Source organism: Lactuca serriola, chromosome 9 (genome assembly GCF_051521515.1).
Source record: "Lactuca serriola cultivar US96UC23 chromosome 9, Lser_US96UC23_V15, whole genome shotgun sequence".
NCBI classification, from domain to species: Eukaryota; Viridiplantae; Streptophyta; class Magnoliopsida; order Asterales; family Asteraceae; genus Lactuca; species Lactuca serriola.
In genome coordinates this window covers 94016765-94033368 of record NC_136416.1, presented here as the reverse complement: position 1 = coordinate 94033368, position 16604 = coordinate 94016765, and the positions used below count along the sequence as shown (strand labels likewise).

Sequence of the window (16604 nt, the reverse complement as noted above, 5' to 3'; positions counted from 1 at the left end):
TGTGTGTGTGTGTGTGTGTATGGGTTTTTTTTTGGATAAACCATTTAAGATGAAAAAAAAAATACAAATTAATATTTTTTAGAACTACAAGTACATATTTTTATGCATTTAAAAATATACATATCATTAAAAAAAAACTTGTTGAATTATAAACATGTTTATATAAGTATATACATATATTCTTAGAAGTGTAAATGTGTATTTTGATATATGTTTTTTTAGTATAAATATATATTTTTAGAAGTATAGATACATATTTATATATAATAATGTAAAAATATGTATTTATACTTCTAAAAACTATATCTACAAAACTCATATTCATAATTCTAAAAATATTATTTATCTTTTTAAATGGTATAACCTTGCAAACACACACACACACAAACAAACATATATATATATATATATATATATATATATATATATATATATATATAACATTAAAAAAAATATATAAATACAATATTTAATTAAACATTTTTTCATATATAAATACGATTTTTCTACATGAATACGTATATTATGAAAAAAAAATACTTAGGGTAAAAGTGTAAAAAAAATTATAAACTTAAGGTTAAAAACGCAAAAAAGGGTAAACTTAAAGGTTTTTTTGCGAATTTTATATAATGGTAACCTGAAAACCCTATTATTATCGGTAAAAGGGTAAAACCGAACATTTTTCGAAAATGTTAGGGTAAAAACAGACATAAAATTCAACTTTGGGCAAAACCGACAAAACCCTGAAAACTTGAGGGTTTTTATGACATTAACCTGTTTTATTATGAATGGAGTATTTGTCATTATTTTCATAGAATGCCCATACTACTCACTTTTGTTATGATTTTCATGGCAAATTAGCACGTATTGAGAATATGACACTTTGAGGATGTGTTTGATGGAGCATTAGGGCCAATTTGGAACTTGAAGCTCATGGAGGATGTTAATGAATGATTGGAAGTTGATTTAATCAAGAAAAAAAAATGATGTTTTGCCTAGTCGAAGATATTTTGCCTTCACCTGAAGTTTCACTAGAAAAAGAAAAAAAACCGATCGCGTTCTCTAAAACTTCAACCGATTTTTTGCTTCGATGTGAGAAAAACCCTCGAAAATCTGTTAAATGCCAAACACAAGCCTGATTTGATCGAAGTAAAAAAAAAAATTGATCGTGCCTTACAAAATTTGATCGTATTATATGTCAGGTTTTATATGGACGTATAAAAAGCACCCCAAAACATTCCTACAACCCTAATTTCGAACCAGAGGCGATTTCAAGGTCCAGAAAGGCGGTTTTCTAAGGATTCTAAGTGCAAAACGAAGATCTAAAGATCATGATTCGATATGTACCATCTGTTTAGTAAGATTAGGCATCTAGAACTTAATTTCATCTTTTGTAATTCGTTTTAGCCATGTCATGCTAAAAACCCTAGATTTCAGTTTCGTAAAATACTCGACTTTTCGTGCAAGTAATCATTAGGCACGACTTTTGATTGTGTTAACTGTTTGGTTTGATCGTTTTATGCTTAATTGAACGTTTGATTTTGATTCAGTTTATGTTGGCCACTTTAATTGTTATTAAATCATTTCAGTTATCTGATTGTCTTGATCTGGAATTGTCTTTATTAATCAGTTACTAAAGTAACAAATATTATATTCATTATGTGCTAGGATTAACTCTAATATAAATTGATCTAACAAATCTTTACGCTTCTTAGCTTGTGAGAAATATTGGACTTTATTGAGAATTTTATATTGTGTCTAATGCTACTTTTCTTTATTAACTAAGAGCATGTTTAGTAAATTCAGTAAAAAGTAAGGTTTAATCCGAAAAGAGACAAGCCACAAACCACCCTCTCCATTTGGAGGTGAAACCCATAATACCCATGATCTCTTCTAAATATCGCCAACATAAAGAATCGTAAGCTTTTTCAAAATCTACTTTGAAAACCATGATTTTTTTTTCTTGTTTGTACGGTACCAAGTAACCAATTCATTCACCAACATAGGACCATATGAAATTTGTCTTCCTTTAATGAAAGCAAACTGCTCAACACTTACCAAAGAATCAATTACCCAAGCAATTATGTTTGTTAACAACTTCACTACAATCTTGTACTGCATCCTAATCAAACTTATCGGGTGATAATATTTAATTCCCATAGGATTTACCACCTTGGGGGTTAAAGTGATTAAAATATGAGTTACGTCCACTCGAAATCTGTGGTTGATCAAAAATTGTTTAACACAAGCTATAACATCAGTCTTCATCAAATCCCAATAATTTTTTAAGAAATGAAAAAGTAAAGTCATCAAGACCCGACACTTTGTCACTATCACACGCCCACATATCCTGTCTAATCTCCTCCCCAAATCGATCATCCAAAGTTTTAATTTGATCTTGATTTAACCTTTTGAACCGTGAGCTAAAATTCAAGATCCAAACAGACATCATTGCCGATTTATCCATTTTACCCACACATGACTAAATAGAAATAAGAAATAGTTACAACAGCAAATTGGAGAAATTGTTAAATAAAAGTTCGATAATTACACGACTTAATCTATAAACCTGAGGAAGCCAATCTTCACCTTTCTCATAGTAATCCATTTTATTAAGAACTAATCTTGAGAAATGCATGGTGGATGCAAAGGAAGCAGCACCACGCCACGTGTCAAGAACAACGTCTGTTGCTTTAAGAATCCTTATGGGGGTCCCACATGTCCTCATCATTTTGATTCCGGCTTCTAAACGTTCACTCATTTCAGGGTAAAGACAACTCCCACCGGTTATGAGGACGGAATTGGTGATTCCCATCACCTCTTCTTCCAAATCCAATCTTTGAGCTCTTGATTTGAGCCTTTGTATTGATATCCCAGCCATCTCGTCTAACCCTACTTGTTCAATTCCAATTAGGTTTGGGTGGAAAAGAATCTCCGGGCACCGGAATCTTTCCACCTCGATCAGTATCTGGAAGTCTTCCTGTGTTAAAGGGCCGGAACGTGGTGGATCGCTACCGGAGGAGCTGGCCTCTGATTTCAGAAAGAATGTCGGGTCTATTTCCTGTCATTCAAGGGTAAAACAGTCAGATAATGTTCCTTTTATTAAAAAAAAAAAAACATTTTGTTTTTCATTAAAAGGGTAAAACAGTCAATTTGTACATGTTAGTTGGGCTCTAGGCTTTTATGCCGGTCACTAAGGGTAAAATGGTCAACTACATTTTGGTTAATGCTACTTATATGGATAAAGATTTGGCAACGGTCAGTTTACACTTTTTCATTGATCCCACCTTATACGAATAACAATTTTGCTTCTCATTCAAGGGTAAAACGGTCAATTTACAATTATTAGTTGATACTACTTATATGGATAAAGATTCGACCTTCATTTAAAGGTAAAACGGTTTATCATGTATATCTTAGTTAACTCGACCAGAAAAAATGGCTACTAACAGATGAAATTTCTCCACATTGCCATATACAATCTTGAATCAATCTCTGAATATCTTAATAAAAACTGCGATCAGTTAGGTGCACTGTTGTTAAAACCCTAAAGATTATGAAATCCTCAATGTAGCTCATCAGACAGCCTTAAAGGACATAGCTGAAATCTAATTGCCTGGTATCTTTTACGTATCAATCATTCTTCCAACAAAAGAAGCTATGTGTGTAGACTTATGACAAACTTTCTGATTATATCTGACATTTAGCAAAGAAACGCATTTATTTTTTCAAAATCAAAGTATGACTCTTCATCAGAATGAAGAAATAGAACGAGTACCATAGGGTCAGGAAGCGAACAAACACTTCATCCAATCAATCAAACAATTAACACAAACATTAATTGACTAAACTGTCCCTCACTTATTTCTTCTATTGTAAGTAAACATGACAGGTGGACGTGCATAAAAATCATACAAACATAAAATATGCAAATTAAAGATTGTTTCTGGTTTATCATATATATCTTATTTGACTAAAGAAGAAATGGGATCAAGCTTACATATTCCATTATCAAAAGCTGAAATTTTCACAGTTTCCTGCATAAGAAAGCAGAAAAATGTCTCTTAAATGATGAAAATTTCCCACATTGTCATTTACATTCTTAAACCAATTCTGTAGGTATCTTAATAAGAACTGCTGTCATTTAACCTACTATGAGTTGTAGAGCTCTGCATATACTGCTTATGAAATCTAATTTCATACAAATTCTCTGTTTTCAATGTGTCAGTGCGTAATATTTCCAAAAATTCCACATAAGTTCAACAGGTAAAGAAACGCATTTGATTTTTCAAAGCCATAGCATACACAGCACAAGTACAACTGATAGTTCAATTAGCTTTAAGAACAATATCAAACTTTTATCAGAAACTTTTAAGAACAACTGATGGGCTATTCTTAATGTCGATTGGGCACCTAACTTCTTCCACTGGAACTTTCAAGCGACAAAAAATCCAAACTGAGTATTTGGGATCTGTTATGACTGCAACAACTACTTCGACACTAAACAATCTCCCCCTTTGTGACCAGTAACTTTGAATATTAATCTTTCTTCAATTCTGGGAATAAAATAGGAACCAGTTCCAACAAAACTTCTCTGACCTTCAACCACCACCTTAGCATATCCACAGCTTTCTTTCTCTCAGGTTCGGAATTCTTAGAATTCAACATAATCCTTTGAATCATTCCCTCCAACACGTTATTAGGGAACCTCTCTTTCTCATTCATCCTGAAGAATACTTTCCTTGATCTACCACCTGCTACCCTAACTGAATAAGTTGAACCCCATGTTGGTTCTGTAACCATTTCTCCACCACCAATATTATCCATTCCTTCGGCATCTTTATTTGGTAACTTTACTTTCTGATTTATAGCTCCAGCCAAGACTATATCAGTTCGAGCTATGTCTCTATAATAGTAACAGAGAAAAGCCTTGATAGACTGCATCACAACAGAATTTGGCTTCAAACCCCATTCTTTTGAAAGCTTCAGCAAAACAACTAAATCATGAGGATTCAGATTTGGGAAATCAGCAATCGTAAAAGTAATATCATCCATAATGTCTCTCCGAACAACAAACTTGAAATTCTGAAACACATTTTCAAAACTTTCGGTCTTCATGACAGACTCAACGCTTCTGATCATCTTTGGACTCCAGGAATATTTTAAAGGTTTCCCAACAAGAGCATAGAAACGAACAAGTCTTTCGTTATACAATGAATCCCCAATATTTTCATTAATTTTTGGACCCATTATAGGATAGCCATATGCCCTTGGAGATATAGGAAAATCAATTTGCTTTTCCAAAGAATTGATGACTGAGTAGCTTTCTTTGGGAACAAGGTCAAACACAGTATTTTCAGAAAATCCCAGACTTCTTATCAATTTTATCCTATTCTCAGCTTCCATTTTTTCTTCTTCAGCAACTCCTTTAACGTACTCTGCATCAAAATTCAATTGGGAACACTTTCTTTCCTCAGTTTTTCTCTGTCTCAATTTTTCCTTACTTAGCACTTCCATCTTTTCTTTTCCTTTTGAAGTTGGTTCAGAACCTAATAAAGGCATCGTAGTAACAGCAGTTGAACCAGTTAAAAGAGATTTTGATAATGGGAAAGGAATACTCTTTATGAATTGGGTAGAAACAGGAAATACAACAGTGTTAGATATGGTAGATGGTAAGGTATATTCAGAAGATGGAAGAGGAACAGATGTCGAAGGTTGAAATGAAGAAGTACCTTTGGATGACGTAAGAATGATGTCTTGAATCTTGAGATTCAATTCCTGACTTTCTCCTTCACCCCCTTGTTTCAAAGGTGACAAAGATACCATCGGATTAACAACACTTGTGTAAGAGCGAAGAAACTCAATATGGGCTAACGCTTTTGTCAACTCATTTTGTAAAGTAATTTCTCTCTGTTTCGCTTCCGTAAGAGATTCATTTAGACTTTTGAGAGAATTTTCATGTTCACTTTTGAGATCACCAAATACCTTATTTAAAGACTTCTCATTCTCTTCTCTCATCTTCGAGATTTCATCAAGAAGCTTTTTGCACTCATTTAACATAACTTTTTGTACCTTCGTCATTTGGGAATTGATTTCAATATTTACGTGGGCTTTAAAAAGATCAAAACCACTCGTTAATGAATCAATCTTTTTGTTTTGATCAGAAAGCATGACTGACCAATCAGCAAACATTTTTTCTTGATTCGAATGTTGGGCAGATTGAGTATTGGAATCAAGAGATCGTAATACAACATTAAGCTTACGATTCAACTTCTTAAAATCTCTTTTAGACATCGACTGATTATCATCTTCGTCATCCTCTTCATCAGAATCAACTAAACCTTCACCAAATGCAGCCATCTCAAAATCATCAACAACATCATCAAAAGAAGGATCCTCCCCGGCCTTAAGCACAAATCCATCAACCTCTTCTTCTTCTTCTTCTTCTTCTTCAAGAATGGTTAGAGGTTCAGAGATAGACATTGGTTTGGAAATATGTGTTTCAAAAACAGGTTCTGAAATGGGAACTGTCTCAACCAATGTAGTTTCGGCTGGAGTTGTAGAAGCGGATATCGGAATTGTCTCCACTAAAGAAGTTTTGACAATTGTCTCCACTAAAGAAGTTTTGACAATTGTGGTTATAGGAATATCTTCTTCATAATTCGAATCACTATGATGTTGTTGCTCATCCTCTTCTTCGACAACAGATTCTTCAACAATCTTTGGTTTCTTCACTCGCTTTGACTTTCTTACAGCTTCAACTTTAACAAATGGAGTTTTTCTTTTCTGCGCAGTCATTCTTGTAACTCTTGTAATCTGAACATCTTCTTGAGGTAGTGGTTGGGGTGTTGGTCGAACAGGATAAGGAATGATAAGAGAAGCCCTGTATTGATCCAAAATCCTACTTGGACATTTAATCAAACTTAACATTTCTTCAGGAATTTGACCAACAAAAGAGAAATGAGATTGATCAGCTTTGGTTGGAATACTAATTTGATGAATCAGCGTCTTCGGAACTTCAGACTCATCAATTGGAATTTTGTGAAATTCATAAGCCTGAGAAACTATTAAGGCCCAAAATCTATGTGCAGAAAGTTCAGTTGCCCTTTTTGAATGTTTGATGCTATCAACAAATTCATTCCAAAGCACAGTAGCAAAATCAACATTCACACCTTTATATAACCCATACATAAGAGACAATAACTCTTTGGGTCCAGCATCCAATCCACCAGTACGACTTGTTAAGCCACGAAGAATGAAACCAAATAGCAGACTCCAAACAGCAGGAAGCCTGCTCTTTTTGAAGTCAGATACCTTCTTCATATAAGGTTCATGACCCATAGAATTGAACACATCAATGAGCTCTTCACTTGTTGGAGTAACATATGGTCCTTCAGTTGGAAGACATAAAAGTTTTGCAAAATCTATCTTAGAAATTGTTGTTCGCTTCCCACCTTGAAGTTCAAAAGAAACTGTATCGTTCGCTTTGTTGACAATTGCTGTAGTGAATGCTAAAGTGACGATTCTCCTCGGAACCTCTTCAGCCGTTGACAAAGCTTTATTTAGAAAAGAACATTTCATACATTCCACCATAATCTGAAGATATTTTGGATACTTGTATGGATTCAAAATGGCTTGACAATTGCTTGACTGAGAAGTAAGGGTCGGCATTGAAGAATCTTCACGTTCAGAAACTGCAGTCATTATTTGGGAATAGCAGATGAAAATCTTGAACTAGGGTTATTGATTTGCTTGAAAGAGTTGGGAATGGTAAAAATAATCTAATATTTCCAAAAAAATCCCCATAAGTTCAACAGGCGAAAAAGTGCATTTGACTTTTCAAAGTCAAAGCATATGAGTCTTTCTCGGAAGAACAAAATGTAGTGCAGAGAACAAGCACTTCAACGAAAAATGATCCATGGCTCACTCTATCCTGCTTATCCACAATCATCACATTAACATAACGCATATAATTCACAAATAATGGATCAATTAGCTTGAAGAAGAATATCAAACTTACCCGAAAATTTCAATTTTACCCAATTCTGTAACAAGATTGCAATTGTCGATGACGACTTGGCAGCTTGCAGGTATGAGATTGTAGTATGATTTTGAAAACTTTGAGTGAGCAAAGCGTGCCCTAATTCTTCCACTGGAACTTTGAAGCGGACAAAAGCCAAACTGAACACTCCTGTTCACTTTTCGAAGAAGCCAACACTTACCGAGCGGTTTGTTGACCATAATAAAACCCAATGTCTCAGACCAGAGTTTTTAGTTTGTTGACTACCTAACATGTTAGCTTAGCCCAATAGGTCCAAATAGGGATGAGCATTAGAACCGCCGGAACCGGAATCGGACCTGAACCGAACCGGAACCGGACCGGAACCAGAACCGGAATTGGCAATAGGTCCGGTTACCGGTTCTTCATTTTTATGAAAACCGGTCCCGGTTCTAAAAACCGAAACCGGTTTGACATTTTTTTTTTCATTTTTTAAAATGCGTATAATTCGTTCATATGAAGTCGAAATTATTTGATTTTTTTTCCAACATGTAATTTGGAGTTTATAATTCATTTTTGACGGTACAAACATATGTTTTTGTTAAATATGGAATTAGACACATGCCCCGAAAGAAAGCATATCGATGTTGCGTTTTTTTTTTTTATTTCAGCATTATTTTTTTGTTTTTTTGAATATGTTCCATTTTTTAAATGTGTATAACTCATTCATATGACGTCGAAATTATATAATTTTTTTCCAGCATGTAATTTGGTGTTTGTAGTTCATTTTAGACTATAAAAACACATATTTTTGTTAGATATTGAAACAGTTATAGACCCCAGAAGACAACATATCAATACTGCGTTTTTTCTGTTTCGGCATTTTTTATTTTTTTGGAATCTGTCCCCGCTTTTAAAATGCGCATAACTCACTCATATGAAGTCGGAATTACTTGATTCTTTTTTCATCATGTAATTTAGTGTTTGTACTTCAATTTAGAATGTAAAAAGTCATAATTTGGTTAAATATTGAATCATTTACAAATTCTAGAAGATAACATATAATCTATAGTATTTCAACCGGTTCTATTTTGAAAAATAACCGAAAAACCGGGACCGGAACTGGAACCGGCGGTCCAGTTCCCGGTTCTTATAATATAGGAAAACCGGTTCCGGTTCCGAACCGGTCCGGTTCCAAAGCTCATCACTAGGTCCAAATGTCACATGCCATCAGTGTAGTAATATTCTTAGGCCCAAAAAGGCTTGATAGTACTTGCACCACACACACAAAAATAATAAATCAATAAATCAATAAATATTTTATAACTTTTAGGATTAGTATTATTATGGCTTAACCAATTAATACTTTCTATAAAGTCTCGTGTTTTTTGCATCTAAGAGTATAAACTTGATTTTTACCGATTAATTTGGGTAACTCACCTATTGTAATCGGTTGCTGACGCCAAATAGAAAAGAAAGTTGATGACATGGCACTTTGTGTTTCCATATTAGATGTCGATGTGGCTGTCTATTAACCCAAACATGGAGTTCACGGTAAACACTGACAGACGAATAACAACAAACAAGCAAAAAAAAGTATTCACTAAAAAGAAGAGCAAACGAAGAAGTAATAAACAAATATTCACTCTACTAGGCAGTTAGCTAAACAATGATCAAATAAAGCATTAACAATGTAATAGTATAATTATGTCGTTTCTAATAATGTAAGATAGTGGGAAAATAAAGTCTTGTAGTAATGTCTTGTCTCATAATATAGAATGAGTATTACTGGTATAGTCTAGTCATTTAAATAATTATTAGGTAATATTTGTCGTTTTGTAATCATGGACTGTGACACCCAAATATATATATATTTTTTTTTGCAAAATTTTTAAACCTTTAAAACCCATCATAAATTAAATTAAAACAACTGAAATAGTCATAACATAATTCATCAACTTAATAATCATATAAAATAAGTGCGGAAGTAATAATAATAATAAGGTCCCAACAAAAATAACTAGTAGCGATGTCCCGGTGCTCCACGTCAAGCCTTAGCCTCTTTAATCTTAACACCTGAAAAGTTATAAGGGAAACCGTAAGCACAAAGCTTAGTGAATTCAAACACATACATTGTACTAACATTCATATTTACTAACCCTAATCCATTTTCCAATTATAGTTGTATGATAAGGGCAAAGAACGAATCAACGCCAATAATACAAGAAGGACTTGTAGGTTTGAGCCGCACCGGGAAGATCCCGTATCACTTGGCCCTAATCACCGCACCTCACGATGAGTATTACGTTGGTGATCTTACCTACCCACCGCACCGGTAAATCCGTATCCTCTGGTGGTGTCCCCATATCCATGATTAGTTACATACAGTGCACATATACGAATTAAAACAATACTTATATAGCATGCTTTTATAATAAATTCAAATAATCACACACGAGCTAACTAGCAAACACAATCATCAATACAACGGTGTGAGAGAACTCACCTTGAGTGAGTAGTAAGGATAGCTAAGAATCAAATAATGCTACCAAGCTTGAGCAAACTTCAAAACCTCACCTAAGAAGGACTAAAGGTTAGAAAGGAGAAGTAATGAAGCTATGAGTTGAGAAAAGAGTAATCACAGCAAGGTCTCTAAAACAGACCTGCTGTTTAAAACGGATTTACTCCAAAATCTAAAACAGAAACATAGCTTTAACTAATTTTTATAGGAAACTATGATTGCTCAGGATTCCACAACTATAAAGAACTCATTCTAACTCCAAAAGATGAATTAAATATGAATTTTACAAAATGGTGTATCGCTTCTGTCTCCAACAATACAGTGAAGTGATGTTGGCCAATTCTACCTAACTTGTGAGTAGAATTCGTCCAAACCAAAATTAATAGAAGTAAAGGAAATACAAATGAAAGTCTCAGAGTTGGAATTGAATGAAAAACATCTCCCAAACTCCAGATATAAAATTCACATTGTGGACAATCACAGCACTAGCAAAAGCTGGTGGCTGCCCACTGATCTGGAGTGTGGATCCATTCTAACCAATTTATAATTGGAAATAACACCCCATATTCTCCAGATCTTAAACTCATAATATAAGGAACATATAGAAACTTGGAATCACTCTGGATCCTTTTCCAAGCCTTAGAAATGATGAAAACAAAATGACATATCAGAACAGACCTGGATCCGACCTAACAGCAAAGATGCCATTCTTTCCCATAGATAAAGTCCTTATCAGTGAGGTTGGCCTGCTTAAGAAAGTTAGAAAACTCAATTTGTGAACTTTTGGAACTGGTTTGGGGTCCGTTTGAGTTCTAGAGCTCAAGATATGAGTTTTACAAAATGACTACATATCTGATGGAAAACAGAATCGTAGCCACCCGTGATTCCTTTTTGGCTTATCCATCCTTCTCCCTTTGAAACACATTTTAAGATATGTTCATCATCCCAATTTAGTCCCCATGATCATGGTGGTACTAAAAAGGGTTAGGTATCATTAGGATTTCATTTTGCCACAATATTGTAATAACAATCAACATGAAAATGAACATAAAGCACATAAAATCACCATTCTCCCTTTTAGGGTTTCCATGATCTTTTGCCACATGTAATCCCCTAGATCCATCATCCACCATATATAGGGTGAAGATAGGATCTTGAGATGATGTATAACATACAATTACAAATCAAATAAGAAGGAGGAGAAGTGAAGATGAAATCATAAAACTAGAACAAGGTTATGAATCAAGTTGTAAGAAATGATAAGGAGGTTCATACCAATATGAATCAAGGCTGGAAATGAACAAGAATTAAGCTCCAAACAACATCCCCTTGGCTGCTCTTGATCCCAAAGAGATAGAGGACGATTTTAGAGAGAGAAAGGGAGGGTTTAGAGTGTTTTTCTTGTGTGTGTTCCAAATGACTCAATTAACACATTAAGTACTATTTACTAGATGGACTTTGCAAATAGGCCCATAGTCCATGGACTTCAATAAAAGGAGTTTACAAGATGATAAAAAGAGTCCAATAACATAAGAAATCAGACATTGGTTAAATAAATTAACCCAAGGTTACAAGGATAATTAAATTAAAATAACCAAACGTACCGAGAAAAACCGAGGCGTTACAACTCTCCCCCACTAAGAATGGACTTCGTCCTCGAAGTCAACACCTAGAAACAGATCCGGATAATGAACCCGCATCTCGCATTCCGGTTCCCAAGTCCATTCCGAACCCTTCCTATGTTGCCACTGCACCTTAACCAGGTTTATAGTCTTGTTGCGGAGAGCTTTCGTCTTTCGTTCTAAAATAGCGATTGGTTTCTCAACATAATTGAGACGCTCGTCAATCTGTATGTCCTCTAGTGGTATCATAGCGGTCTCATCAACAATGCATTTTCGTAACTGAGACACGTGGAACGTATTATGAATTAGACTAAGCTCGCCAGGAAGCTCTAAACGGTAAGCCACCTTCCCCACACGGGCTATGACCTTGTAGGGTCCAATGAATCGGGGTCCGAGCTTTCCCCGCTTCCGAAATCGAATCACACCTTTTCAGGGGGAGACTTTAAGCAACACATAATCACCCACCTGGAACTCAAGATTGGAGCGTCTTTTGTCGGCATAACTTTTCTGACGACTGCTCGCTGTGACCAAATGATCCCGAATCACTTGGATTTTCTCCGTAGTCCGTAGCACGATATCAGTACTCCCAAGTACCCTCTGCCCAACCTCGCCCCAACAAACGGGCGTCCTGCACTTCCTCCCGTACAAGGCTTCATACGGAGGTATTATAATGCTCGAGTGATAACTGTTGTTATAAAAAAACTCAGCTAGATGTAGATGGTCATCCCAACTACCCCCGAAATCAATCGCACATGCCCTAAGCATGTCCTCCAAGGTCTAAATCATCCGCTCACTCTGCCCGTCTATCTGCGGACGGAAGGCGGTACTAAAATGTAATCGTGTGCCCAATTCCTCTTGAAACTTCCTCCAGAACCGAGAGGTAAATCGGGTGTCTCGATCGGAGACGATAGAAACGGGCACCCCATGTAATGAGACAATCTCCCGAACAAAGATCTCGGCTAATTTCTCCGCCGATGAGCTCTCCTTTATAGCCAGAAAGCGAGCACTCTTAGTCAAACGATCAACAATCACCCATATCGTATCGGATCCTCGGGCAGTTCTAGGAAGTTTTGTAATGAAGTCCATGGTTAGATGCTCCCATTTCCATTCAGGAATCTCCAATGGTTGCAACTTCCCATGCGGTTTCTGGTGTTCCGCCTTGACCTTCCGACAGGTCATACATTCTTCCATAAATCGAGCCACATCATTCTTCATTCCATGCCACCAGTAAGCCTCATGAAGGTCCCGATACATTTTAGTAGCACCAGGATAGATAGAAAATTTTGACTTATGAGACTCATCCATTAGGGTTTTCCGATTTCCCCCGGTATATGGAACCCAAACCCTACCGTAGCGAGTCAGCAAACCCCGCCCGTCTCGTTCCATCTTAGGCAACTCTTTTCCAATCTTCTCACGCCTGATGTTTTCCTCCAGTATTGCCATATTTTAGGCGTCCCGGATTAGATCTAACAAAGACGACACCATCGTGATCCGGAGACACTTAGCTCGAATCGGTTCGGCAGATTGTTTACGACTGAGTGCATCAACTACCACGTTAGCTTTACCGGGGTGGTAATGAATTTCACAATCATAATCTTTTACTACATCCAACCATCGGATCTGCCTCATGTTCAAATCCCGCTGCTCGAACAAATATTTCAGACTCTTATGGTCAGTGTATATGATAAACTTCACTCCATAGAGATAGTGTCTCCAAATCTTAAGAGCGAAAACAACAACCCCAAGCTCCAAATCATGAGTGGGGTAGTTTCGTTCGTGGGGTTTCAGCTGTCGGGAGGCATAGGCTATCACCCTATCTCGTTGCATTAACACGGCACCAAGACCCTGAAGCGATGCATCACAGTAAACCACCATATCCTCAACCCCATCAGGTAAGGCCAAAATCGGAGCATCACACAATCGTTTTCTTAACTCATCAAACGCCAGCTGCTGCTCCGGGCCCCAAACGAATTTCACTGATTTCTTGGTCAATCGGGTGAGTGGTAAGGCGATTTTAGAGAAATTTTCAATGAACCTCCAGTAATAACCGGCTAAACCCAAGAAACTACGAATTTCAGAAGGTGTTTTTGGAATCTTCCATTGTTTAACCGCATCAACCTTGGCTTGATCGACCTTAATACCGTGTTTGTTTACCACATGCCCCAAGAACTGAACTTCTTCCAACCAAAATTCACATTTTGAGAATTTAGCATAAAGCCTTTCTCTTGTCAGAGTTTCCAGAATCTCCCGAAGGTGTTGCTCATGCTCCTCTTTGCTCTTTGAATAGACCAAGATATCATCTATGAACACTATGACCGAACGGTCAAGCATCAGGCTACACACCCGGTTCATGAGATCCATAAACGCTGCGGGTGCATTGGTGAGCCCAAAAGGCATCACCACGAACTCAAAGTGCCCATATCGAGTACGGAATGCTGTTTTCTCAATGTCTTCTTCACGAACCCGCATCTGATGGTAACCGGAACGTAAATCAATCTTGGAAAACCAAGACGCTCCCTAAAGCTGATCGAAAAGATCGTCAATACGAGGCAACGGGTACCTATTCTTTATCGTGCGCTTGTTTAGCTCCCCATAATCAATACACATTCTCTGGGATCAATATTTCTTCTTCACAAAGAAGATAGGAGCACCCCAAGGCGAGCAGCTTGGCCGTATAAACCCTTTATCACTTAGTTCTTGAAGTTGATTTTGGAGCTCTTTCATTTCAGGTGGTGCCAAGCGGTAAGGAGATTTCGCTACCGGAGTCGCACCTGGCACCAAATCAATGCGAAACTCCACTTGCCGAATAGGTGGCAAGCCAGGGAGTTCCTCCGGAAAGACATCGCTAAAGTCGGAAACGATAGGAACGTCGTCTAGTGTTATAGCAAAAGAGCAAGAAGCCATAGCCAGGCGGGGAATGTCCCCCTGAATAATAAGTTCTCCACCTCTAGGGTTTTGAACACGAACTTGCTTCTTACGACAGTGGATTTCCGCATCAAACGCATCAAGCCAATCCATGCCTACGATAACGCAGAGCTCTCGCATCGCAATATGGATAAGATCAATAGGGAATTCAACTCCAGAAAACTCGAGAGTGCAACCCTGATAAACATCGGTGACATAAATAGTGCGGTTGTCGGCAACTTCGACAACCATTAGGCGAGCCAATTTTCCGATACTATGCCCCAAACGATTAATAAACGTGCGAGATACAAAAGAATGGGTAGCACCGCTATCAAACATAACAACAACGGGCTCGGAATCTAGCAAATAAGTGCCTGATTCACCACATACAATCATGTAAACAATTCTAACTACCATTTATTAAATAATGCCAGGAGAGAAGGGGAAAAAAAAAGAAATTTACCGGCCACTGTCGCGGTAATCACCGGCTCATCCGCAGTCATCTGGTGAGCACGACCTCGTGTCACCATAGTGGGTCCCTTAGAAGACGATGCAATTGCAGGATTTGTACCCCCACCTCCTTTACCAACCTTCAACTTCGGGCATTCGGGCTTCTTGTGTCCCGTCTCGTTGCAGTGATAGCAGACGGGAGCAGCAGAAGTAATCTGGGGAACTGCACTCGCAGGGGGAACCCTACAATTCTTCCAATGATGCCCTGGCTTTTTGCAGTTGTAGCATATCAACGGATTTTTCTCGCCCTGACCTGAAGAAGGCCTGTACTCATACCTTGACTTTCCACCCTGCTTTTGCTTTTTCTGGGCATCTCCGGATGCCTTGGAGGAGGTGTCATTGGCCTTCCTCTTGGACTGGGTTTGCAACTCGATTTCCCTCCTCCTCGCTGCATCCATGATCGCGGATAAAGTCGGGAACTCCTGCATGCTAACGAATTCCCGAATCTCGGTACATAAAGTGGCAGTGTATCGACTGACCAACCAGGCCTCGTTCCCAGCAAACAAGGGACAAAAAGATAGCATTTCCAAGAACTTGGTGTTCAGGTCGCTAACAGACTCGGTACTTTGCTGTAAGGCCATGAACTCTTTGCTGCATCCGCTGCTGCTCCACCTTAGGCACATATTGTGCCTCGAACCTCTCCACAAATTGGGCCCAAGACATGGCCCTCACTTCTTCTTCGTTTAATAGAGCGGTGATGGTGTTCCACCATGTCTTTCCCCTTTTTCGCAGCTGATTCATGGCGATCACAACTTTGTACTGGTCCGGACACCCAACAGTCATGAAGGCGCCCTCAACATCTGACACCCAGTGCTTAGCAGCAACTAGGTCTGATTCACCGTTCCAAAGAGGAGGGCTACACTTGCTGAACTTCTCGAAGTAGTATGCCGAATCCCGAACAGGCGGAGCTGGTAACGCTCCCCCGGGAATAGCTGCGAGGTGCTCATCCAGAAGAGCACTGACCTGCTTGATTATGTCATTGGTCACACCCGGGATTAGTTCGTTGAAAGCGTTATTGAATTCCTCAGCGACAATATCCCTAACTTGC

The 16604-nt window shown here is 37.7% G+C and overlaps 3 protein-coding genes and 1 long non-coding RNA gene across 5 annotated transcripts; all 4 read right to left on the bottom strand.

Moving 5' to 3' along the window:
* Positions 1-2285: 2285 nt before the first annotated feature.
* LOC145072218 (actin-related protein 5-like) lies at positions 2286-4131 on the bottom strand. The gene is made up of 2 exons (XM_079018605.1): positions 4001-4131; positions 2286-3061 (listed from the first exon to the last, which is right to left on the bottom strand). Exons 1-2 carry the CDS (start codon positions 4007-4009, stop codon positions 2504-2506), a joined length of 567 nt encoding a protein of 188 aa, XP_078874731.1. The 5' UTR covers positions 4010-4131; the 3' UTR covers positions 2286-2503.
* Positions 4132-4267: 136 nt separating this feature from the next.
* Positions 4268-8232, bottom strand: LOC145072217 (uncharacterized). Of its 2 annotated transcripts, XM_079018604.1 has the most exons (3): positions 8021-8232; positions 5733-7933; positions 4268-5549 (listed from the first exon to the last, which is right to left on the bottom strand). In XM_079018604.1, exons 2-3 carry the CDS (start codon positions 7702-7704, stop codon positions 4540-4542), a joined length of 2982 nt encoding a protein of 993 aa, XP_078874730.1. In that variant the 5' UTR covers positions 7705-7933; positions 8021-8232; the 3' UTR covers positions 4268-4539. The 2 variants fall into 2 exon arrangements, with proteins under 2 accessions (XP_078874730.1, XP_078874727.1); XM_079018601.1 differs by having other exon boundaries at positions 4268-7933.
* Positions 8233-9979: 1747 nt separating this feature from the next.
* Positions 9980-11918, bottom strand: LOC145072426 (uncharacterized). The gene is made up of 3 exons (XR_013691022.1): positions 11796-11918; positions 10506-10576; positions 9980-10075 (listed from the first exon to the last, which is right to left on the bottom strand). It is a non-coding gene; the product is annotated as an uncharacterized LOC145072426 (long non-coding RNA).
* Positions 11919-12794: 876 nt separating this feature from the next.
* LOC145075938 (uncharacterized) lies at positions 12795-15954 on the bottom strand. Its single transcript, XM_079021998.1, has 3 exons — positions 15510-15954; positions 14984-15420; positions 12795-12827 (listed from the first exon to the last, which is right to left on the bottom strand). Exons 1-3 carry the CDS (start codon positions 15952-15954, stop codon positions 12795-12797), a joined length of 915 nt encoding a protein of 304 aa, XP_078878124.1.
* Between the last annotated feature and the right edge of the window lie 650 nt (positions 15955-16604).